General features: G+C 39.2%; 1 protein-coding gene across 2 annotated transcripts in view; it reads left to right on the plus strand.

The window, feature by feature from the left end:
* LOC126412625 (OTU domain-containing protein 7B-like) overlaps positions 1-27,600 on the plus strand; it is a 121,863-nt gene that overhangs the window by 77,018 nt on the left and 17,245 nt on the right. For both annotated transcript variants that reach the window (XM_050082302.1, XM_050082300.1), the window contains exons 8-10: positions 4,272-4,509; positions 16,883-17,084; positions 19,044-19,415. In XM_050082302.1, the coding sequence (XP_049938259.1) occupies positions 4,272-4,509; positions 16,883-17,084; positions 19,044-19,415 (812 nt within the window). The remainder of the gene's footprint in view (positions 1-4,271; positions 4,510-16,882; positions 17,085-19,043; positions 19,416-27,600) is intronic.

Raw genomic sequence — 27,600 nt, forward strand, 5'->3', positions numbered from 1 at the left:
ACCCCACTAGATGTTGATAGCTATCATCATGTCGGCCTCACCCATTTCCTTCTGCTCCTCTTCTATCGTTGTGGCTGAACGCTGGCTGCAGGGAGCTATATGGAAAGTGGTCATGGGCCCTCAGTCATGGCTTTTAGTTTTCGGCTGCCAAGTGTTATGCACTCTGTCGCCATCATACCGTCCATCCTCATCTAGAACTTTACCTCGATGAACAACTACTAGTTGTAGTGGATACTTACCACTTTTTGGGACTGGCCTTTGATGCCCACTTAACTTGTCTTCCCCATCTTTGTCAGCTTAAGGACAAGTGGTGGTGTCACCTTAATCTTATTCAATGCCTGAGCCACACCGACTAGGGTGCTGATTGTCCTATACTGCTGCAGCTGTACAAAGCCCTTGTACAGTCCCGTATTGATTATGGGAGCATGGTGTATGGCTCCACATCACTCTCTGCACTGTGTCTGCTGGACCCTGTCCACTGCTGTGGAGTTCGCCTCGCAACGGGAGCCTTTTGAATGAGCCCCGTGAACAGCCTCCTTGTGGAAGCTGGCATCCTCCATTGTGGCTCCGGCGGCAACTATTGTTTGCAAATTATACTGTCCATATTCGTAGTTCACCTCACCATCCAAATTACCATCTGCTTTTCCCTAACACAGTGATCCATTTTCTGTAACGGCAGCCCAGAACTGGGAATCCCTTCGCTGTCCGTGTTCGCCACCTTTCCTGCGGGCCCACTTCCGGCCACGGCTTGGGCTGGAACTGTTGAAAGGCCCATAATACTCAGTTCCACTTGAGGCCCTCTGCCGGCAGTTTCTTTCTTCTCAGTGAATTTGAGGGCTCAGAAATAATCTACACAGATGGATCAATGGTCGACAGTCTTGTGGGCTTCGCTTGTGCTCATGTTGGCCATAGTGAACGGCACTCCTTGCTGGGTGGCCCCAGCATTTTCACTGCAGAGTTGGTTGCCATCTATTGTGCTCTTGAGCATGTCTGCTTCTGCTCCGATGAGTCCTTCAATATCCGTAGTGACTCCGTAAGCAGCCTACAAGCTCTCAACAAGTGCTTCCCTAAACATCGTTTGGTACTGGCTATCCAGGAGTCTCTTTATGCCCTCTGCAACAGTGGACATCTCATGACCTTCATTTGGACCTCAGGACATGTCAAGATACCGGGCAGTGAACTTGATGACCGTCTGGCCAAACAGGCTACCATAAGCCATATCTGGAGATTGGCCTGCTGGAGACTGATTTGCAATTGGTCTTCCGCTGCAAAGTTTTTGCAATCCAAGTTATCAAGGAGACAACAAATGTGTGGTGGTCATCCATGCGAGCCACTCGCAGGGAATCTGTTGTCCTTTGCCAGCTACGCATTGGCCATATGTGGCTAACACATGGTCACCACCTCCATCGCGAGGGCCCACCTCAGTCTCACTGTTGCTCCCCTATGACTGTTGTCAACACCTTGTTGGGCTGCCCACTTTTAGCCCCTCTGCAGTGGACTTTTACTCTTTCCAGCACCCTACCTACGATGTTGGGTGACTATACCTCAACAGCAGATTTAATTTTGTGTTTTATTTGTGAGGCTGATTTTTATTGTACCATCTAAGGGTGGGCGTCTGGCCTCCTTTCAGAGGCCTCCACCCTCCCTCCAGTTTAACTCTGTCACCCTTTCTTTGCATTTGTTTGTCTTGGTGTGCACCTTCTCTCCGTGTGTTCATTTCGCCGTGTCTTTTTGGGCTGGGCATTTTAATGTGATGCAGAATGGCTGGCTCATCCTCTTTTATTCTTGTGATCGGCCAGCCCAGACAATCTGCTCTCTGGTTTTAATGCCTTCCTCTTCTTTTCCCTGTGTTGTATGTTTTCCCCCTTTTCTTGTTCGTTTCATTTTCTTTTTCGTTGTGGTTCCCAATTCCTTTTAACCCCTTTTAGTTTCTCAAACTAAATTTGGGTGTTGTCTTGCCTTGTGCCTTGTTTGTCAGGAAAAAGGGATGGATGACCCAGCAGTTTGGTCCCTTTTATACCCCAAACCAACCAACCAACCAACCAACCAATATGTTACATTTGTATGCTGCACAAACTCACTGGAGCTAGTGCTCTTGTCATTTTCCTATATGTTGCACATGCTTCCTCTCCCTCCCGCATTTCTGTCCCACACACCTGGTATATCCCTCCTAACCATCAGCTATCCTTCCCCTACCCTTCTTGATGCTCCCTGCCTTCTTTCTCCCCTTGTCTATTCCCTGACACAACCCCTCACATGAAATGAACCTCAGTCCTGGCAGAGTTTATTCAGCCACAGTGTAGGCATACAGGTGTGTGCATGTGCTGAGGAAGGGGGGGGGGGTGGTCTGGCCTGCATTTTTGAACAAATTGAGCTTAAACACTTGTCTGTCACTTTTTCCAAACTTCCAAAAGATGACATGAGTGTGGTTTATAACATAATGAAGAACCTATTCTAACCAATAAAATTTGCTTTTCAAAGAGTCAATGTTGTTGCAAACTGTATGTCATAGCATGAGATCTATTATTCAATAACGTGATTTATTTTTTGTGAGAAGACCATATTTATATATAAATTAATATAACGGTTATTGTGGCTGTTGGCATTGATATTTTTAATTTCTAATACTTTGTTTATTTTTTGTTTCCTGTTTATATCTTCCTCCTCCTTCTCTTTTGTCTGATTTTTTGTTACTCAAAACTTATGTTTGTGGTATCATCATCAGTTCACAATGGCAACAGAACAGTTAGCTGTAAAACGTTCTTGAAATTTAACAGGAGTGACACATAATACCAAAGGAGTGTGATAAACTAATTTTGTGACAGATACAGTCTTTGTGTTTATTTACATACAAGGGCTGGATACAAAATTGTGGTAACACTGCTGTAATGTCAAACCAGTGAGCTACCATCTGTGTTGACACAACGAAGGCCGGTGAGAAGAGTTTTACAGCGAATGGGGACAATACTCTGCAAATCTACAGCAGTGTGTAGCCCGTTGAACATCATAGCAATAGTGCAACCTCCTAACATCATGTCTACAAAGATAGAGCAACATTCTTGGCTCAAAATTGAAGTGGCATGAGGTTGGAATATGTAAGAATGTTTCCAGGGACATGCCTGAAGCATGTGGTGATGCAGCATTGCCATACAGCACAGTCGCACAGAGGGTTTAAAGTGTTCAGATTAGGCAGAAATGCTGTACAGGATCGCCCCCATATAGGATGACCGCACGTGGAGGATAATACAGTTAAACTCCTTTCTTCCTTGTTGGATGCTGATCGCCTCTATACTGCATGTGAGTTAACAGCAAATGTCAGAGTATGCCACAAAACTGTGCTCCACATTCTGCACAACATTCTGGGGTACAGCAAAATTGCAGCACGTTGTATTCCCCATGAAATGGCAGAGATGCAGCAGTAGCACCACCATGCCATCTAACAGGGTTTGTTGAGCCGGTACCAAAGGGGAGGAAACGAATTTCTTTGAAACATTATCACCATCAACGAAACCCGGGCATGTTTGTATGAACCAAACTTGAAACACTGAAGGGATGAAGGCATCCTCTGCTCTCTCTCCTTGTCCACTGAAAGTGTGCATGCTACTCCAAGTGCTGTGAAAGTGATGTTCATTATGGTGTATGACACTGGTAGGGTAATACTGCATCACACTGTACTACTAAGGGTGATGCTAGATGATGCCTACTACTGCACATATGTGCAACACCACCTTCATCCAGTGCTCAGGTGAAATCGACGACATTTCATAGAACAGCACTCCATCATTCTGCGTGATAATGCATGATGCCATACCACAGCTGCTGTCCAGGACCTCTTGCACTGCTGGCAATGGAGGAGCCTGGAACATCCACCATACTCATCTGACATGAGTCCCTGCAATTACAATCTCTTTCCCAAAATGAAAGAACCACTGCGAGGGATCTGGTAAAACACCAGAGATGACATTATCCATGCCACAGAGTGGTCAGTACAGGATATCAATGGAAATAGATGCATAGATGGTATGTGACACCTTCCGGACATTTGGCAAAGGATGCCACAAATAACGGGGCTGCTTATATTGAAGGTCTGTTACTACAAGTACATCTGTAAATAGTCATTTCAGAGAAAAATAATGGTTCTCATAACATTTTATTCAGTCCTTGTGTATTGTATGTGGGGTCTGTGACTGTATTTTGGAATGTTTGTATAGACTAACTATACCTTAAGGTTTTGTTTAAAACTCATTGGTTTCTGTTTTCCTTCATTGTAGCTGCTGTGCCTCTGATAAGTTCTGACAGACAGCTTCTTCCTATACAATTTGCTGTGGATCCTGGTGAGCAGCTGGTATGGGGTCGTGATGAGTCCCAACCCCATTTGGTACGAAAACTCAGTCTTGCTCCAAGAGACCAACTCGGTCTTTTGGCAGAATATTTGGATGTGAGAGAACTTCCTCCAGGTCCTGATTCACCACCAGAATCCACCGATGATGGCTGCGACATTGAGAAAAGGTGAAGTTTTCATAAGATTTTACAGTTATGTTGTTCACCACAATCTTTTTATTTGGAATATTGTGGGGAAATGTGTTTATAATTGACATAACCTAATGGTAAAAGCATGGGTGTTTCTTCAGACATGGCAGTAATGCTGTTAATTACTTTGCAGACATCTAGTGACAAAAGTAGGGTAAAATAAGTGTAATAAGAAATTAACACTTGTGTGATGTGAGAGAATTTGTAATGCTTAGCACTGTGGTTAGCTATGTAATTGCATTAAGCAGCTGGTATCTGTAGCATTGTAGGATTCTCCACATCAGTAGCTAGAAATATTCTCCCATTACCTTCCAATGCTTATTTGACTAGGTTAAATAGAGATTTGCCTATAACATGATGGTGAACCAGAATCAAAATTGTTGTGGGACATATTTGCTGTTTAAATCATTGTTGTTGTCCTCCGCCTCTCCTTCTTCACGATAACTTACCCATTAATGACAACCCTGTTTCCGTTAAGAGAATAATACATAATATCATTCCAGTTTGCTCAGTACTATTAGAAGTACCTTGAAATTATTCTGGTCAACAGCTGATATCTTCTAGTTTCTTGAGCAGAGAATGACACATCAGCAATGGTTTCCTCTTCGTGCTTGGCATTACAATTTGTAGCATGATAACCAGACCATATTTCTGGAAATTTCCCATGAATCTCTAGAGGCTTCAAATAATTTCCGCCTTTGGTTATTGGTACTGATTTCATTCTTTTCATCTGTCCAGAACATAAACTGAAAGATAGCTGAAATATTCCTTAGTTTTTGAGATCCAGCAATCTTGTTTCTTGTCAGATCAGGCTGCATCTTTGTAGTGTATACATCTATAGTGCTTTTGAATACTCACATAGCTAAAGTGAATTTACTGTTCAGCTTTATTTTCTATGTAGATGTTGGAGAAACCAAGAAGAAATTTAGAAAGGGGAATAAATTTCAGGGTGAAGAAATTAAGACTTTGAAGCTTGCTGATGAAGCTGTAATTCTGGCAGATGGTAAAACATGAAAGAACAGTGTAATGGAATTGATAGTGTCTTCAGAATAAGTTATAAGATGAATACCAACAAAAGTAAAACAATACAATGCAGTTAAAATAAGTCAGGTGATGCTGAGAGATTTGTTATTAAATGAGGCACTGAAGTAGTGGAAGACTTATTGTGGCAGTAAATAACTGAGGGCCAAGACAGAGAAGATATAAAATGTAGACTCACAGCTGCAAGGGTCAGCAGTAGACGGTATGAAAATCATAGCATATGCAGATGAGGTAATGATTTGGGAAGAAAATGAGCAGAAGTTGGAAGAACTAAATAGGTGACAGAGAGTAATTGAAGAAGTGGGCATGGAAATAAGCTTAACAAAAGGTGAAGTAATGAAAATCAGCAGGAAAATTAGAAAATGAAGGATATAACTTAGAATGTAAAAATTATTAAAGAAATTGATGCTTTCATATATATAGGAAGTAAATTAATGAAGAAAGAAATAATCAAGGATAAAGTTTTCGAGAGAATAGAAAATTATTTGAAATTTTGTTGTTGTTCATAAGACGTAATTATAAATTGGAAAATACCTGCCAACACAAAGATAATGATGTACAAGTCATAGTATCTGCCAACTGTGACCTAAGGATCAGAATGTTGGACTTGAACAAAGAAAAATGTGCAGAATACAAGCAACAGAGATGCGCTTTCTACGAGGGATCCTGGCAAAGACGAGAAGGGATGGGATTAGGAATAAACAAACAATATGAAACAACCTGCAGATTAAGTCTGTAAAAGAATGTATGGGGAGTAATAGGCTGAAACGGTTTGGCCCCGTTAAAATAATGGGACCAGAAAGACATCTGAGAAGAGCCCTGGAATGGACAGAATCTGGATGAAGACTAATTGGAAAGTTACAAACAAGATCAAGAGATCAGGTGTAGGATGATGTGAACTGAATAGGACTGCTATGGGAGGAGGTGCTAAATGGTAGACAGCGGAAGAAAAGAGAATCTTGGAAGAGGCTCTGTGAATGACCTGAATTAGCAGAAATGTTTCAGAGAGGAGGGGGAGGAGAAGAGGGTGGGGGAGGAGGGGCAGGTTGATAGTATTTTTGTGGCACATGACAGTGAAGGTTATTATAACATTTTGATTAACATGCACCTTCAAATGACACAAAAACCAGATTTCTTTATTTTAGGTTAGTTTGTGGATATTTTTAATCTTACAAAATGAAACATGCAGTCCATTCAAGAAACTCACAGTGATGGTAATTTTCTTCTCTAATTCACAAATTTTTGGCTAAAATTATTAAAATAAAATGTTTCTCCTTGTTAAAGTTCTTACGGTTTTTGCAGCTTGTAGTGTTTTTACACGTCGTGGAACATAAAGTAATTCTCATTTCTTACAATTGAACCCTTTTCCTGTTACATGCTGTTATGTTCCTCCTCTAAGGTGAAGCCAGTGAAATGTGTAAGATAGTTGTATATTGACTCCCTTGCAAAATATTTAGGTAAAAACTTCTGCATGCTGAATCACTGTGATAAAAGTCCTTATTCACCCTCCTGTCATCTATAGATTAACATCAATGAAGAGAGAGAACTTAATATAAACACTGTTCATTAAAGTGGCCAGCTGCTTTTAAGAAACTTTTAAAATCTAGTAAAAAATTAAGCAACACTTTAATTATATATTGATAGGAAATACATCATGGCCCTAAGTCACCAGTGTCAAGTAACATCAGTCTGTCCAGACAAACTCTTAAACTTCCTATTTTTCAGCAATACATCCATTACTTAATTCCTAAATAGCACATGCCTTTTTGACTCGACGAAAATAATTGAGTGGCATGTTCTCCTGGCCTTATTCGTGTTCATATAACAGAAACTCCAGGTTGGAATAACATAACATTAGAAATAATTTAGATTGTTGCTTGCCATAAAGATGAGCCATGGAGTTGCAGACAGCCACAGCAGAAAGACTATTACACATATAGCTATTGGCCAAAGCCTTCCTCAGCAAAAAACCACACATATTTGCACAGGCAAGCATACCTCATGCACACTCCGCTGCCACCACCAGTAGCTCCAAAGCAGTGGTGGCAGCAGTGTGTGTGTGTGTGTGTGTGTGTGTGTGTGTGTGTGTGTGTGTGTGTGTGTGTGTGTGTGTGAATGTGTGTGTTTTCTCTGCTGAGGAAGGCTTTGGCTGAGAGCTACATGTGTTTTCATTGTGCCTGTCTGCAACTCAATGGATCATTGTTACAGTTCCTGATATTGATGTATTTCATTTTTAGTTGCAATACATTTACACCACCTTCCTTCACAGGAGTCTATAGGTATTTTCTTTTCAGTTCTGTGGATGCTTTCTCCCTTTCAGTATGTCCGTTTTTGAGCAGGAGATGTATCTTCTTCTCAACATTCACCTTCTTCCTGCTATGTAAATTTGTGCCAGTGGGATCAGAACCTTTGTTTATGCACACAGAATTTGTGTGTTCGTCTGAAACATTTAGTGGAAGTTGTATCTCTACCTCATCTTAGGCTCTTCCAAGTTAAGTGATATGGATTCAACTTCTGTATTGTCTCTGGAATAAGTCACAGTGTTTGAAACAATACTGTCGGTCTTTTCTTCTGACTGCAAGAGTGAAATATTGGAGACAAATTAGCAATAAAATATTTCTTGTTGTTGGTCATCAAATGTATCAATACAGTACTTGCAGAAAGTTTAGCAACATGTCTAAATTTTGATGAATTCACATGTATCCCTTAAGTTAAAACATTTCAGTCGAAGTTTCACTGGATGTTATTAGAGTTCTGAATCTGGCTGTAATACTTTGGAGAGTTAATGTTTTTCGGTTTTGTAAACAGAGCTAAAAAATCTTGTTTTTCCAACTAAAATGTCTTCTTTCTCTAAAACTGCTAGTTCTACAGCTATGAAATTTTTAATGCCACTTCATTACACCCTAGCAATCACAAAAATAATAACACATTGTGGGAAAAAATTCCTACTGATTTGGCCACCTCTCAAACAAATTTATTTTTCCCCAGTAAATTCGGTGCAATAATGGTCAGTTTCATTACACGATAACTACCAATTGGCAACACTTGCACAAATCCTGACCATGCAGTTGTTTTCTCAATATCTTGTTTGTCATGTATCTGCAGTCAAAATAGGTCTAAATATTGCCAATTGGGAGTTATTGTGTAACGAAACTGACCAATCCTGCCACCAAATTTATAGGGGAAAATTTTTATTTGAGGTGGAGGAAAATGAGTAGGAACTGTTTTTCCCTTGTTGTATAAGTATCTATATTATTCATATCCTGTAATGAAGTGACAGTAAAATTTCCCTAGCTGTAGGAGTAGCAATTTTTCAAAAAAGAATATTTTAGTCACAAAAACAGGATTTTTTAACTCTATTTACAAAATAGAAAAACCTTCCATCTCCCAAGGTATTAAAGCTACAACAGTGAAATTTTTACAGAAAACTCATAGTTAAGATTTATAATAACATCATGTAAAATATTGACTGAAATACTGTTACTTTAGGGGCACATGCGGATTCCAGGCAATGTTGATCTGTCCTTAAATTTTCTTCAAAAATGTAACAGGCCAAATGTATTATTCCCAAAGGCAAATAAGTGGAAACTATTGGCAGGTAAAAGTAGTATTCTTAAAATCAACAAATTTACTTATTGTAACTCTTCAGGCTTTCCCGGCAATCTAATGACATCTTGGGTTGTCGGGTGTTCTGCCAGATATCAGCGTCGTACTTGCACGATATTTCAGTCACGTAGCTTGTGACCTCCATCAGGTGCAACCTGAGACTGCTCCTCGAGTGGACCTGGTCCAGTATTTATGCCTATGGCCTTCCCCCTCCACCAACGGCTGCAGGCGCTTCCTCTGTGGTCCGCGCCCATTCCCTGCAACATGCTGGAGCGTTGCTGCTCCGTTTTCCATCCACTGAGGTTCTAGGTGTTCCCTCTGCTGTCCGCACCCACCAAACCCGATCCTGGGGGTTTCATCTATGGTCTGGGGTACCAAGCGTTCCCCCTGTGGTCCGCGCCCGCTCACCACGACCTGTTGGAGCGTTGCCGCTCCGTTTTTCGTATGCTGCAGCTCTGGATGTTCCCTCTGCGGTCCGCGCCCACCAGTCCCACTTCTGGATGTTCCATCTTCGGTCTGGTGCACCTGGCAGTCCATCAGGGGCTCGTTTTCCATCTCCATGTCTCTGGTTCTTCTGTTTGTGCAGTGTTGCAGCTGGCCCCGTTGCTCCTTTAACAATTCCAGAGCCGGATCCCAGGCTGTGCTTAGCTGGTACCCTGTGTCACGGTTCATAAGATCATCAGCCATTTTAATTTCTATCGATTCTCTTATAACACTGTCCCAAAATCTGGGTGTTTGTGCTAGAATCATACTTCATGGCATGATCTAGTTCTAGACAGTGTTCAGCAATGGCTGACTTAGTCACCTGTCTTAATCTAGTGTGCCTCTGATGTTCTTTGCATCTGATCTCCACAGTTCTTGTCGTCTGGCCAATTTAGGACATGCCACATTGACAAGGTATATTGTAAATCCCTGGTTTTCGTAACACCAAGGCCAGGCCGCCGAAATCGAACATCACAACCGAGGAGAGGCTTGCACTCAAGAAACTACGGGAAGACAACAGCATTGTGGTACTGCCAGCAGACAAAGGGAACTCCACTGTCATCTTGCAGCGGGTGGATTATGATGAGAAAGTACGCCAACTTCTGGAGGACACTGCATACAGAATTCTGGAGTGTGACCCCACGGGCAAGGGGCAAGGTGGCCAAGAAGACTAGTGCTCTCTTGAAGGAAACAGGGATGCCCGATAAGATCATCAGACAACTACGGGAAAAAGCGCCAGTGCCACCTAGACTGTATGGTCTGCCTAAAATACACAAGGAGGGCGTGCGCCTACGTCCTATTGTCAGTAATATTGGGGCACCTACGTACACAACAGCCAAGTACTTGAAAGGTCTCCTGTCTCCATATGTGGGGAAATGTATTCACCACATCTGCAACTCAGAAGATTTCCTGCAACGCCTCAAGCAACTGCACATCAGATTCGGACATCATGGTTAGTTTTGATGTGGTATCGCTGTTCACCAGGGTCCCACTGAAGGACTCACTAGAACTGATTGCAGAGAAATTTGACGGTGCTCTGTTGGACCTGTTCAGTCATACACTGACATCCATGTATTTCCTTTACAAAAACCAATATTAAGAGCAAACTGAAGGTGTAGCTATGGGCAGCCCACTGTCCCCTGTGGTTGCCAACATGTTTATGGAGAGTTTTGAGGAGAGGGCATTGGAGACAGCCACATTTAAACCCACATGCTTCTTTAGGCATGTGGATGACACCTTCGTGATCTGGCCACATGGGATGTACAGGCTCAATGAGTTTCTTGAACATCTTAACTCATGCCACACTAATATCAAGTTCACCGTGGAACTGGAGAAGAATGGCCAGCTGCCATTTCTGGATGTACTAGTCCAGAGGAAAGTAGATGGATCAATTGGCCACAGTGTGTACCGAAAACCAACACACACTCATTTATATCTGCAGGCCAGCAGCTGTCACTACCCTGCACAGAAGAATGGGGTTCTGAAGACTTTGGTCCACAGAGCACGTGCCCTGTCAGACCAAAAGAATCTACCTATAGAGATAGGACGTCTCAAAACAGTTTTCTCCAAGAATGGATATACGGACAGACAAATTGAGAGGGCACTCCAACCAGCCCTATACCACAGGTACCCGAAGAAGACCAAGATGAAGCAAAGAAGGTGGCATATCTGCCCTATGCTGGCTCTAATTCTGCCAGAATCAGTAGGATCCTCTGTAAATACAATATCAAGTGTGTTTTCTGTCCATCCAACAAGATCGGGGGACTGCTGGGGAGTGTCAAAGACGACCTGGGGTTACGAAAACCAGGGATTTACAATATACCTTGTCAATGTGGCATGTCCTACATTGGCCAGACGACAAGAACTGTGGAGATCAGGTGCAAAGAACATCAGAGGCACACTAGATTAAGACAGGTGACTAAGTCAGCCATTGCTGAACACTGTCTAGAACTAGATCATGCCATGAAGTATGAGGATACAAAGATTCTAGCACAAACACCCACATTTTGGGACAGTGTTATAAGAGAATCGATAGAAATTAAAATGGCTGATGATCTTATGAACCGTGACACAGGGTACCAGCTAAGCAGAGCCTGGCATCCAGCTCTGGAATTGTTAAAGGAGCAACGGGGCCAGCTGCAACACTACACAAACAGAAGAACCAGAGACATGGAGATGGAAAACGAGCCCCTGATGGACTGCCAGGTGCACCAGACCGAAGATGGAACACCCAGAAGTGGGACTGGTGGGCGCGGACCGCAGAGGGAACATCCAGAGCCGCAGCAGACGAAGAACGGAGTGGCAACGCTCCAACAGGTCGTGGTGAGCGGGTGCGGACCGCAGGGTGAACGCTTGGTACCCCAGACCGTAGATGAAACCCCCAGGAGTGGGTTTGGTGGGCGCGGACCGCAGAGGGAACACCTAGAACCTCAGCGGACGGAAAACGGAGCAGCAACGCTCCAGCAGGTCGCAGGGAATGGGCGCGCACCACAGAGGAAGCGCCTGCAGCCATTGGTGGAGGGGGAAGGCCATAGGCATAAATACTGGACCAGGTCCACTCGAGGAGCAGTCTCAGGTCGCACCTGATGAAGGTCACGAACTACGTGACCGAAATATCGTACAAGTGCGACGCTGATATCCGGCAGAACACCCGACAACCCAAGATGTCAATTTACTTTTTGTCTTCCTCATTGAACTGCATCCAGTTGAACCTAGTGATTGTACAGAATCTATTTCTTTGTTCTCTCTTATTTCTCCAACATCAGTCCCTAATGTTTCCCATATGTTCTTGAAAATATTACTTAAAGCACCAAAAAACAAAGATGATGTAACTTACCAAACGCAAGTGTTGGTATGTTGATAGATATACGCGCGCTACACACACACACACACACACACACACACACACACACACACACACACACACAAAATTCAAGCTTTTGCAACCTATGGTTGCTTCATCAGGAAAGAGGGAAGGAGAGGGAAAGACAAAAGGATGTGGGTTTTAGGGGAGAGGGTAAGGAGTCATTCCAATCCTGGGAGCGGAAAGACTTACCTTAGGGAGAAAAAGGGACAGGTATATACTCTCTCGCGCGTGCACACACACATCCATCCGCACATATACAGACACAAGCAGATATATGTAAAGGCCAACGCTTTCGTTTGGTAAGTAACATCTTTATTTTTACATAAGTCTGCTTCTGTCTGTATATGTGCGGATGGATGTGTGTGTGTGTGTGTGTGTGTGTGTGTGTGTGTGTGTGTGTGTGTGTGTGTGTGTATCTATCAACATACCAACGCTTTCGTTTGGTAACTTACACTATCTTTGTTTTTAGATATATTTTTCCCGTGTGAAATGTTTCCCTTCATTAAAAATAATAGCATTTTAGCTTAATTATACTTCATTCAGGTTTTTGGCAACAGTTTCCTTCCAAATCTCTACAGAATAAGTCAGCAGAATTGTAGAAGTACTGTTGACATTTGTCTGAAAACTATCTCCTATTTATTTCCCATTTCCTTGAACAGAAACTGATGTTGAAAGACCAACTCACAGAGCATTACTTTCTGTAAGTATTCATTGCACTTTTCTTTGGCTAGACATCATGCAACAACACTAGGTAGAACATCTCAGCTGTACCGCTTCCATCACAGTGCAGTGCAATGCTGTGGTGGAATCTACACCGTCTGCGCATCACAGACCAAACTAAAACTGTGCATGCATGATCAGACAGCCTCTTTTGCGGCAGGGAGTCCTATTGCTTCCACAACTGTCTGTTGTGCCTTGGACTGTGCACCTTAAAATAGCAAAAAGGTGGTTATTTTGACGCCACATAAAATATTTTCATACTTGACTTAAACAAGGGCTTTATTTTAGTGAATGTTAATCTCTTCCTTTTTGTAACATGGTTATTAATACATTACATGTTTAATCAATAAAATATCTTACAGATGTATTGTTGTTCATGCTAACAAGTTTCCTGTATTAACTGTTTGTATGATCTTTTAGGCACGTTTTGTATATATGGCCCATATTATACTCGCTTCTGTACTATACAGGGCTTTGTTGTACTTCTTACTTGAGCCAATGGAATCTGTTTAGATGCTCTTTGTGCAGATTATTTCTCCTATTCATGAACATTTTCTGTACATAGGTTTGCGACGTTTTATACAGTTCTGACTGGTGTTGTTGCCTTTGCAGAGGCCAATTTTGGCTTTCTAGATGATTTTAGCCTGATGTCATTGTATTTTGTCTGTTCCCTTGAGTTGTTTCACTAGCTGAAGTGAACTTCTTCCTTTCCATTCTCTTGTTTGCTACTATTTTTTCTAGATAACCCATGCATTTATTGCTGCCATGTCTCAGATGTTAGAAGACATACGGCAGCCATCTCCTATGTACAACCTATCAAGTGTAATTACATCCACCCCATAATTTGTTACATTGAGGAATGCTGTGGTTTCAGATTTCTGTTTTCCTCCTTTGCTTGTTGCTGCTTCAGCATGCAGTTTACTCGGAAGAACATTTTTATTCTTCTTTCCTTATAACACAGTGATGCCAGATGCTGGTGTAGTATGTTTCACGACAATGGATCTTGTATTTTGCACAAAATAATGGCATTTTCTTTTCTTTGAACTTCTTAGGAAGTTGAAGAGATGCGAAGAAGTTGTTGGTTGTCATGTTTCATCATTGGTTCACAAATGGCTCCACGGGACACAGAACGATGTAATCTCTGCGTGATAGCACCTTCCTTTTTGTGTCCTCTTTCTCTGATATTTGGGAAAATATTACATACATTTTTAAAAGCTTATTTCATTCCATGAGCGCGCGCGTTTGAGAGAGTGCACGTGTGCATGCGCACACTCTCTTTGTCGCTACATTAGCAGCAATCCAGAATTTGAGATCATATGTGTAGGGTTTGTTGGGCGTGAACAATGAAGATTTTCTGAATTGTGTTGTCTTCAGTGATGAATCGACATTTCACGTAAGTGAAAATATGAACACACACAATGTGCGCACCTGAGGGTCAGCAGATCTCCATAAGATGGTACAACTGCAGTGAAGGATCTGCTTAATGTAACCTTCAATGAACATGTTATCTCCAGTGATTTTTCCAGATACATGGTGTGCAGAATCACAGCATTCTGAATCTGGGTGACTTTTGGCTCTGGTGATGTCTAAAAGAATCTGTTTGCTTGGGACATGTTCAGTCTCTCCCTGTTTTTTAGGCTAGTATACAGGAACAAGTTGCTCAGATTCCACTGGATTGCCGTGGTCAACTATTCATGACGTTGTTTTCCAGATGCAGCAGGTCGTCAGTGTCTCCGGTGCTCATATTAAACATATTGTGTAAGTGGCAGTTAATGATAAAATCAACTTTATGCCTTTCCCATTTGTTTGGTCTTTTCTGCCCACATCCCACTCCTAATCCATTACATATGGAAACATTTCTATATATGTCTTTCTTGCATTTACAGTGCCAGATTTGCACATGGTGGCGAAAATTGGAACTAATTCCCCCTCCCCCCCAAGCGTAATTAGTTTGCACATTAATGCATTAGAATGTCTACCAAGTTTCGCTGATGTATGATAATTAAAGCCCACATTGGACCTCTGTGAGTAGCTGCACTGTAATTATAACCAGTCTGTATGTTACTCATCATCAAGGTTTCTATCAACCACATCTGACCACCACAAGAATCACTGTGTTGTGCATCAAGCACATTGCACACCTTTCACATCTTGTGCCTGCCATCCAAGAACAAGTAATGAATCCACCGCATCATTCTATGTTATCCCACTCCATTGGTCAGAGACTACCAGATGTCAGACTAAGGAATTACTGTTCTATATGCTGGTTACTAACAGCACAGCACAAGCAGCTGCATTTGGAGTGATGCTGTGACTGAGAAAAATGGACTGCTGATGAAAGGTGTCACATTGTGTTCAGTGACGAATTGTCATTCTGTGTTACCCCAGTGATGATTGTTGGTGAATATGGCGGTGACATGAGTAGCAGTCCCATTCTTCCAGCGTGTTGGTGAGGTGTAGTGATGTTACTCCTGATTTAAAGGTATGGGGAGCCATTGCATATGCCTTCAGATCACAGCTGTTAGTGATTGAGAGAACTCTGATAGCATGATGGTATGTCACAGGCATCCTGCGTCCTTTTGTTACCTCTCATGCAACAGTATCGAGGTGCCATTTTTCAACATGACAATGCTTGTCTGCACAGGGCACTTGTCTCTAGAAACTGTCTACACAATGTTGAGAGACTCCCATGGCCAGTAAGATGCCCATATTTGTCCCCAGTAGAACATGTGGTACCTGCTTGGACATCAGCTTCATCCCAGTGCTGATATCCAGGATATCAAGGACTAGTAATAACAGTTGTGGGCCTGTTTGCCTCAAGAGAATGTGCAACACCTTTAATACCTTTCCCTACCAAAGCAGTGCATGCATCCAGGCCAGAAGGGGGCACAACATTGTACAGATAAGTGGGCTCATGCTACTAAGTTCTTTATAAATATGATTAGCTGTTAATCACTGTGATAACATCACATGCCCTCTCAACCAGTAAAGTTTCATTTTCTCTCTCTCTCTCTCTCTCTCTCTCTCTCTCTCTCTCTCTCTCTCTCTCTCTCTCTCTCTCTCCTCCACTTCTGGATGCTTCACTTTCTTGTCAGGCAGTGTTGTTTTGTTTAATTCAGTTTCTGATAGGATTATGGTCTCATCATTGTTTACTTGAAACTCTCTCCTTCTCTTCACTTAGTTCTTATCCCTTTTAAGATTTTCTTTTCAAATACTCTGTCTGTACATGTAACATAATTTTTTTATAAGTTCCTTTGTTAAATAATTGCCCATTTTGTCTGTGTCCATATAACATTAATTTTTTTAGGTTCTCATCTTACTTAATTTAATCTGGTATGCCACCTGTTCATAAATATATTCTCTTGATCTACATTTCTGACTTTTTGCATTATGAGTCTGCATCTTGCAGCTCTATTTCGATTCTCATACTGTTGCGTTCTGTGCCATTTCTTTCATTGCTTAGTAAAACGTAATTAATGTAAACTGTATCTGACACAAAATAATTTTATTAATGTACACTGCATGTATTTTACCATTTACTTAAACTTCAAAATCAGTAATTATTTAATCAGACTTGCTATGTCTTTGATTTAGATTATCGGTATCAATTTAATTATATTTATGTTACGTAAGCAGGTTTTCTGAGGTGGCTTCTGACAGTGATCCCAGTGATGAAGGTGTGGCCTTTGGAGGGAAAGCAGCGAGGCAGTTCCAGACAGCAGTAGCAAAACAGTTTGGCAGCCTTAGCCGTCGACTGAGAAAGAACTTTGGATCACTTACGAGAGCATCTAAAGTCAATGCCCAAAAGAAAGACACCCCACTTAATAATCAGCAACAGGTAAGATTCGAGTGGAAGAATAAACTGTCAATCATTTCATCTACATACCTACTCTAGCTTTCCTTTCTGGGTCATAAGAAATGTTTACTTACCCCTGACAAATTTTCCTAGCTTCACCAAAATTGTCTTAAGATTCATATCAGTCCAAAGTTGTAAGTGTTGTTTTTATTGAGCATAAGGCTCTGGAAGAGCTGCCCACTGCAGTAAGAATGTGGATAGCCCTCAAGCTTTGTCATCTCCACTTCTGTACCCTGAACAAATTCATTTGCCTGTTAGAGATTGTTTTTTAAGCCACAGCAAACCTTAACCTGTTTTCATTAATATATACAGCCCCTTTTTGTAAGTTATTACTTGAGCCATGCTTTATCAAACAGAGAAGAAAAAATTCCTTCTTTTGCATGTGAATGTTTAATTTGTGTCTACCAAAGATGTTTTGCCTATTCATGCTAAGCATTATCAGTGGTCTATAATATAAAGAAATTAGTTAATTATACAGATATTGGTGGGATTTCTGTAGTGATCCTTAGCAGCACATTTAAACTATCTAATATTACATATAAAGATGAACCAATGAGTTGCAGATAGCCACATTGAAAAGTCTGCTATTTTAGCCTTTGGCCAAAAGACCTTCTTTAAAAGTAAAAAAACAAAACAGTCACACAAGCACAACTCTGGAATACACGACCACTGTCTTGGCTGCTCTCCCTCTCCCTCTCTCCCTCTCTCTCTCCCCCTCTCCCTCTCCCTCTCCCCACCTCTCCACCTTGTCCCTGTATGCTCCCACAAGCAGAACTTCTTTACCGTATCCCACCCCTATCCTGCTATCCCTCACCCTTCGTGACCCAGTCTCCATGTTTTATTATTATTATTATTATTATTATTATTATACATATCTCTGACTCCCCTATAGGGTGTATAGCAACTATCCTTTTTCATAATATTGTTACCTTCCCTCCTGGATTTTCTGTTGTTTGATTCAACCATATATTTGTAAATAGGTAAATAATTTAAATGAACTGTGAAGAAGGATTTCATTTCTCCTATCAAAATGTGTATAATTAAATACTTGTCTTCGTACTACAGAACACTGATGATGTCTAGCATGACTAGGTGAAACAGTTTCAATAGACACAAATAATTCACTTGCCCTTTTTTCCCCTCATTTTGAGTATAACTGGTGCTGGTACTTTTCGTACCGTCTTCTCAGATTTAAGTCAGTGGGGGAAGGGGGGAATATCCAAAAATAAAATGTTCGCTATCAAAATGATAGATTACTACACACCAGAAAGAGGAGTTCTTCTTCTGAGGAAGAAGTTTGTCTGAATGACAGGTATAAGGAAAAAAAAATAAATATTTAAACATTCAGACAAACTGCTTCCTCAGAAGTAGAACTCTCACACATTCACATGACAACTTGTACATATGTGACTACTGTCTCTGGGCACTAAGGCGCTATTTTGAATGTAATGAAACACTTTTCTCAAACATGAGTATACTTCTTGTGATCTGGCTTGCTGTAAATTTTTTTCTATCTTAATGAGTATCATTACTAGATAAGAGGCTACATTCATTGACTTTCACTGAGCTTTTTCTTAAAATACCCCAAAAAAATTGAGTTCACAAAGAAGTTTCTTAATTTCTCCCTGTCACTGTAATGTGAATTTTCTGTGAGGAATTTTTTTTTTAAGTGTTTGGCTGGGATATTTCGTAACTGAGTAAACCAACCAGATCCTTTGATTAAATTCATTTTTTTACAAATTATTAATGACCTGCATAGTTTTTTATTGTTAACATTAGCTAAACATTTGGTCATGACATTAAAGTGCTATTACAGAAAATATATTGCCCATTGGAGAACAAAGTTTGTCTTTTTAGAATATTCTTAAAGTTTCAGTGTAACATAAAGTTTCTGTGTAACATAAAGTTTCAGTGTAATGACGACATTTATTTTTGTTTTAGGAGCGTGTAATATGTGCCCTTTTGCACACAGAAAAGAGGCATGCTTACCAAGCAGAAATGATACGCAACTACTTGGCTTGTGCTCGTGCCCGATTTGAGCTCCAGCAACAGAAGCAGTTACAACCTCGGCAGTCTTTTCAGTCTGAGGCTCATCCTGGTTCTACGGCCGCTACTTTCACTTCTGCACCAAATACAGGAGTAATGTATGGGGCTGGACGCTCCCGCTTCTATGCAACTGAAATGATGCGTCCCTCAGTTGAGACTCTTCCTCATCAAAAGGCACCTGGTGCTTGTGCGAATGGACGTACTCTGTTCCTTGCCAAATCGACATTTTATGATGATGAGGCATCACATTCTTATGTTGCACCATCGGTAGGAGAAATAGCACTTCTGACAACTTCCTGAGTTTGTGCAAAACATTTACCCTCGCTTTTTTGATTCCTGCTGTAGAGAGTGGTGTGGCATGGTGATATTTTTTCCTATTGTAAAGTTGAGATTGTTCAAGGGTTACTGTTGAAGCATCTGGTATTCGTAACTTAGACCATGACCTGACGCTTGTTTTTGCATGTTTTTAAGTGTTCTTCTATCCATGTGTATGGTGTAAAATGGTAGTGTGTGTTTCTGTAATGAAGAAATGTTTAGAAAAGTTTGAGAAATTACCGTGTATTTATTATATTAAAAAAAGGGGGGGGGGGGGGGGGGGGGAAGGCTTCTGCTCTTTGACAGCTATTTTGTAACCCAATTGGTACAGAAAGTTCACTGAAGGTGAGTTACTGCGCTGCTGAAGACAAAAGCAAATCTAGAGGGAACAAGTAAGGATTGCGTGTCATACATCATGCATTGAACATAGAAACACTAGGCCTCTTCTCACCCAGTATGTCATTCAGACATAGTTTACTTTTAATCACCCTCCTAATAAGAATTCTATTTTATTGAATGTTGAAATAATGATTGTTTAGCATCCACAAATAAACAGAAAGTAAACAACAGCCCTTGAAAATCTTCACTTAGATTAATGTCCCGCATCAGAATGATATTGCCACCACTAGTGGCAGGTGTATGTAGCTATGTTAATGCTTATTTACACTGTCCCGCATGTTAAGATAAATTTGAGTGGCCATTAAAATATAACCAAAGATTTGCTTTATGAACTTAATTGAGCTGTAAATAAATGCATTTGTCATATATAGAGTAGGTATTTCCTAAGAATTATAACTGGAAACTGATAGGACTACAAATAAAAAAAAAAATTCTCAGTGGAAGTTTTTTTATTTAAAGGGAGAATGTCTACAACATGCTCTTTCCTATGTATTGCGCAGTTAAAAAAGAGGTGCGGAATATTAACAATACAAAGAAATAGCCTTATAATCAGGAGTAGCCATCAAGAATAATAAAGAAAACCAGTAAAAGTTTGTGGTCTCATTTGATACAGCAACTTTGCAGATAGCTTTGTCTAACATGTCTGTGCTAGGATGATTTTTTAATTTAAGACTGTATCTGTTTCATTAAAGTAAATTAAGAATGCACTTAGTGTAAGTGTTTAGCTTCTAGTTTCTATGCACCTTGTTGTCTGTGAAAGGTTGCAATCAATTGGGAGTGTGTGTTTGTTGTCAGCAATAACGAAGAGCTTACCAGCTGGTTTAATTTCTACCAAAGTCTTTATGGTACCAAGCAATTAGAGTTGTATTTAATGTTTACTCTGTTAGCTCTCTACCTTTCATTTGTGGATGTGCTGCATGTATTCAAAATATGCTACTTTGGCAGCTATTTATAATATAAGTCAGTTCTTGCTTGTTGAAAGGGGTCATTAGTGAGCTGATCAGCTGGAGGTTCTGCAGATTTGTTTTTAAGGACCATTTCCAAGTATATCTACATCTGTTTTACAGAAGCATAGTACAGTTTGTGGCAGAGGGTACACAGGCACCAAAACATTTTTTACCCTTCCTCATTGCAGTTGCAGAAGACAAGCATGAGGAAGGATTGATACTCTTTTTGCATAAGCCTAACTTTATCTACTTTTCCTGGAATGGTCAATGTCATAGTCAATTTACGCAACACACGTGTTGAAGGAAATAGTGAAATTTTTTAGTTGTGTTGGAATGTAGCCTGTTGGAATTTTGAGAAAACAGCTGTCTTCAAAACAGCACTGTCTCTCCGGTCTCTTTCCTATTGGAATCTGTTTGCACATCTTACAAAAGAATGTGCTAAGTCTCAACTTGAAATTTCATTTTTATAAAATTATACCATGCTGCCTTAACCTTGTTGTTGAATTCAGTTTTAGAACCTAAATCTTCTGTAGTCACACTTTTTAAGTACTTATCATTCCAGATTCAGTATGAGCATCTCAGACAATCAGTTTCATATTTACATGTAGATCATACTGAAAATTCATAGTCGTTGTCTTACTGGTATTGAAAGGAAGACAAGATTTTATATCAGCTTTTCTTGTCTTGTCTAACAAAATAAAAAACCATAAATATTATCACTGAATAAGGCAGTATTATTTATATACCTTGAGGATTTTTCAGAGTGATGGAAGTTGTATAGTAGGGGTTAGAGATCTTGGTACTTGATGCTCTTATTGTTCATAATTTTCCTTCTGTCTACTACCAATAGGACTCGATAGTTTCCCTTCCATCCATTCACACTTCTTGAGGAATTTCTATCAATTTTGTTTAAACTACATTATGGGATATTTCATGAAGCATTATCAGAGGCCTTTGTTTGCAATCTATAAATTGGATGAAAACATTGTTATGCTGTTCATAACGATTCAGGACAGCATTTCATGCAAAAGATATTTTTGAATCGTGTACAGAAATTATAAATTTTCTGCCTATTCCAGCATGATTGGTACATGTCTAGACCAAAGGCCCCATTATGGTATTTAAACAGCAATCACTGCATTTCTTTTGTTACTGTTTGTCAGGGATTGTGATGAATATTTGTTTCAGTTTGTCTCCTGGTACGTCATTTAGGTCTAGTGGCCATTTATTTTCCATTGTAGAGGTTGTATTCAGCACTTACAGTATTTCTAACCTGGAATTATCACTTTTGTACCAGATTATCATTTACAAAGATCAAGAGAGCAGCTTGAAGTAAAAACTTTACACAAAATTGTTTTTGTTCCTGTTCTCCTTTGGTCTAAACTTGATCTTAAAGATCTCTGTGAATCTGTAACTGAGTTTCTGCATGAATCTCTGTAGTAATTACAGTGAATCTATAGATTTAATGTAGAGATATGATTGAGATTCTTATATAGTTTGTACCAGTTTTCGTGTGTTGTTATAATTGCATAACAAGTAAAATAACTGAATCACTACATCTATGTGCACACTGTGGACAGTGACATGTACGAAATTAAAATCCATTGTTGTATATGACTTATATTATTTAAGATACCTTGATATTGAAGACCCTTTTGGAGTACAGTTTTAAAAGGCAACATTTTCTGCAGCAATATTTATGTCCATGGTATCACCATTTATAATATGCATAATTAATGAGGAATGTGGACAAATATTCCTCCGATCTTATTAAAACTGCTTGGACACAATTACTATATGTTTGGAATTTGCTTGGGATGTGCTTCACATGCAGTGTATCTTCTGGCTCTTTGTTTTCTGGAGAATATGTTATTTTATAAGATAGTGCTGAAGAAAGAAAATAAGTTTACCATTGTTGTTGTTATTGTCGCCTCAAACGAGACACTTAATCACTTTAGATACTGTTTAAAAAAATTCCTCGCATTTTATGAGAAATAACTGTACATTAATTTTTCCTCTTTGTGTGCAAAGATCAGTGGTAACTCCAGAATCTCATTACTAATGGGTCATAAATTGTATTAGGTGTGTGTGTGTGTGTGTGTGTGTGTGTGTGTGTGTGTGTGTGTGTGTGTGTGTGTGTGTGAGTGAGTGAGTGTCATTCTCATTTGCAAGGTGATTATGCCATTCTTACACTGAGAAATAAAGTGGAGTAGGAAAGGAAGATAGACAGAAAGTAATATGATGGATAACAAAATTATGCTTAAAATTTTAGATCATATATGGATTGTAATCATGATGTTGAACACGTGTGTACATCTTGGACATCTTGCCAGCTGCTGAAACAGGAACAATAGGAAATGGCCTAATAAATAATTGACATATGCATTTGTGTCTCTGGCTTCTGAATTTTTCTGGTGATTCCTCTGACAAGAGAGAGGATACCATAAGAAATGGATAAATAAACATACAGTTTCTAGGCACTTGTCAGGAGGATCACAAGTTTAAGAACATGATGTAAGAGTAGCAATGAGCTATCAGATGATGTTCAAATTGCATAATGCTTATAAGCTTAAAGTACCCAAATGGCAAAATTTGATAAGTGAACTCAAAAGACACTACAAGTAAAAAAGAAATTTCTTCTTTGTCCTTAATTATATTCCATTTTGTAGCAATACTTGAAGTAGTTACACCTCATAATAAGGTATTGATCATTTGATTCTAATAAATTGTGGTCCTGTGAGAAAGAGGAATGCTTCTCCTTAGAGAGATGGAGCATTATTTAATTTAAACTTACGGACCTTTTTTATTTAGTCTGATCAGATTACTTTTGAAGCTGATTACCAACCATAGATAACTGCTCTTATTTGAGTCGCACTGTTGGAATAATTTGCTTTCCTGTACCTTGCCTTGATCACAAGCAACTTCCATCTTACGTGTTTCAGAACATTTCCAGCATCAGATCTGTGGTACAAAAACAAAATCATGTACCGAGACGAGGGAGATGTAACATCTTTCCTGTCTCGTCTGTCGTTTAAATTTATTTGCTTCTGTACAATAGGTAAGATGGAAACATGCAGTATGTTGTTTGCTTATGATCAAGGCAAGTGGTTTTTTTAGTTCTCTGAATCAAATGGTTGCAGGCCTCTTAACTGACTTTGTCTAAAATGATCAAAACAGAAATAAAGGAGAGGATAATATGAGCCTCACACTTGTACTTCATCAACTGACTTGTTAGTTTTGTCTTGAATTTTGTATTTCCATTGCTACTGCAGTCATTAAGAATACAAAACAAATAAACTGTGTGTGTTAGCAATGTTGTTATGTTGCTTAGCATGCAATGGCACTTGTAGGAAGAGAGCTGAGTATCTCGTTCAGAGATCGTTTGGGTGATTTTTCTTCTCTTGTCTTCCAAACCTAGAAATGGGATGGCCTTGTTAATTTGTAATTGGCTTTAGCCAACCATCTAGTTTCATTCATAATTATAGTCCTCCTTTCATTCTTTGTAGTGCTTAAGACATAAGTACAAAACGAGAGTAAGACTGAAATTCTCTCACGATCTGTTCCCCTTCCCCCCTTTCCCTGCCTTCTCTTGTTTTCTTTCCTTTCCAAAACATGCTTTTTATTTTCATTTTGTGCTTGTGATATTGTTCAACTGTAATCTTGATCAATCATGAACTGTTAGCTCATTGTTACTTCCAGTTTTTTCTTTGCACCTTGTGTCTCTCAGGACACAGACTTTGGTTTAATTTATCCTTTCTGCCACTACATGTACACCTTATTTTGTATTCCTGTTCCTTGTGTTTACAATGAAGTAACTGCTTTACAGTTTGAAATATTGCAAATTCAATCACTTTAACTCTAGTTTGGCAGCTGGTAAAATATCATTATTATTACTTTCTACAATTGCTTTGAATTGATGATGTATAGCTAGCACTATAGGTTTTATCTGGCTCTCGTTGAGCAAACTATATTTCCTGCAGAGATTTTCTTCCAGATGTTGCGATTGTAAAATTTTGTTTCTTTAATGATGTCATGCTGTGGAATTGAGACAGTTAATACAGAGTTTGAATTGTTCAGAAGGGAAGACTGTTTCAAATTTTTCAATGAACCTTCTCATATCAATTGTAGTATATGGCTTAATTGGAAATGTTGTATAATTAGATGGGGTAATGACATAAAACATTTGTTCTTGTGTAGAATGTAACACCACAATTCTTGCACTATATTGTGGTTAACTCTTAATCACTATTTCATTGTTGTTATCACACTGTGTATGTGAATGTGTTTTCATTTGTGTTGCTTTTCTTTTTGCTTTGTTGTTGTGTTTGAAACTATAGTTTTAACAAACATATTTGTGTAATATTGAAGAAAAGACATTTATAAGTGTTGAACATCAAAGCTGCTATTTATTTATAGCTGACTAGTTGCAGGCTTTTCCCATTTTCACAAATAACAAATTTTGTATTTTAGATATGGTTAGTACATAGTGTCTTGTGTTCTGTAATACTGAGACTGATAATACATAAAACATATGAAGCTGTTTTGTTACCACCTTTATCAATACCTTCATGCCATAAAGACAAATAGGAAGTGTGGATGTCACCTAAGCTGATTCAGAAGTTAAAACAGCTTAATTTACAGCACAAAAACATCTTGGAATGAGTACGTGGAGGGACATACAGTACTTGATGCAAATGCATAAAAATAGTACATATTTCACTTCCGGACATTTGAGCAAGAGCAGTTGTGCCTTTCATGTTATCTGTACCACTATCTCCTTTACATAGGTGCAACTCTAGTGCTGTTTTGCAGGTGCAATTTGTGGACTCTGTCCTGAAATTTCACATTGCAGTTTATCACAGGTTTTACATGTATCTGCCCTAGATTGACAGAATTTCAGGTCAGGAAAGTTTCTCTTAATGAATTTGTTACAGTGAATGCAGTTGACATTCTGCGGATACTCATGTGTAGACCTAGAAACTGCGTGTTAGATTTTGACCTTGAGTAATGGCTTTCACCAAATGGAAATGAATCAATGAAGGTTTTCGCTCTGCACTTACCCATCTGTATACTTAGATGGTGCATTAGGTTTCCTGATGTCAATATAACTATCACTCTGTTTATTTTTAGAAATTATCACTTGTAATAATTTTTTTTGCAGCCTACATATGCGTGTTCATGAATGTATTTTTGCAAGCCTAACTAGAGTCACATCTTTCATTTGGGACACTGAACACTGCAATAATCTACCGTCTAGTACTACCTTCACTCTTGTTACTACATTTTCACTGCGTCTTGCCCTCTTCAAAGGAAATAGATTGCATATCCAATCCAGCTTACAGAATTCAATGAAGACATGCAGTTTTGAATCTCTGAGTTCTGTCCATTAGATTTTGCAGTTACACATATTCTGCAAGAATGAATTATAAAGATGTAAGATACCAAATAAATAACAATAAACTAACTATTAATATAATTAATTTTAACAAGAATTTAACATACCTCAAGTACTGGTGGTTTCTTCTCATCAGATTTGCACTAGTAGGCTTGATCACAACAATAAAATATAGTCTACTCACTTTAAACAAAGGTAATGTATAGAAATTTGCCTCATAAATCATGAACTTTATGGAATTCAGAACTGCCAACATTAACAAAGCTAATTTGCATCTCATCAGTGATGATATCAATATGATGCTTAAACTTTTCAAGAGGCCTTGACTGCTGGATTTGTCACCACTGCCATCTATCACCATCAGTTTCAATTCTAAGATGACAAACAGGAATATGTATGCTTTTGAGAGGAAAATGGCATTGGGTTAAAGCATTTTGTGATCAAAAATCTGTGTTATGAACAATTTGGCACTTACCACCTTCGAGAATTTCACTCTGCAGATGTTGATGCAAAGAATTTTACAATAAGGCCTTATAAATAGAACTGTCTACACCAAACACATCCTATATACAGAATATGTGGCTTGTGAAAATGGGTAAGGCCAAAATAGTCGGCCAGTAAAAATAACAACATTTTTAAATGTCTTACCTTTGTACTGAAAAGTTTATATTTGTGTAAAAGTTACTCAAATATTAAAATGTGATTTCAAGAATTATTGAACAGTATTGCATTTAAATTTCAGGGATATACAGTGAGTACATTTGCTTGTACTCCTTCTCATTGTGTTAGCAACATTAACAGAAATTAATATGGGAAGTTTTGTGGTGACTAGGCAAATGACAGATTTATGGAAATAGATAAAATATGATTGTCTCTTGTTGTGAGCATGCTTGGAGTGGTGAACATTTTTGGTAGAATTAACAATTTTATGGAACCTGTAGTGTAAAATTTGCTTATCCAGATGTCCTGGATATTATTGTTGATTCACTTTGCTTAAATGCACAGTTTTGTAGAAGTGTATTGTAGTCTCATCACTAGTAAACACTGCAAAAAGTACACAGCCTTGAATGGAGACGGCTTTATTTTTGCTCTCCATAGGGCTATAATCTGAATGGCAGCATGAAATTTGTTTCATAATTTTGTTTGCACTTATGTAGTTCAGCATTTCACTGATTTAACTGTAATTTGAAAAAATATTATTTTTTAGAAATGTGTTAAAACAGAAATATATATTTTGTAAAGTATTTTGATCTCTTCAATTAATTTTAATAAACACATTTTCTATTTACCCTTTTCTAAAGTTTATTTGCCAGAATACATGAAGTCCAAATCTATCAATTCTGATTTTAATCTAAAAAGAAAGATGATTTGACTTACCAAATGAAAGTGCTGGCAG

This window comes from Schistocerca serialis, chromosome 7 (genome assembly GCF_023864345.2).
Source record: "Schistocerca serialis cubense isolate TAMUIC-IGC-003099 chromosome 7, iqSchSeri2.2, whole genome shotgun sequence".
NCBI classification, from domain to species: Eukaryota; Metazoa; Arthropoda; class Insecta; order Orthoptera; family Acrididae; genus Schistocerca; species Schistocerca serialis.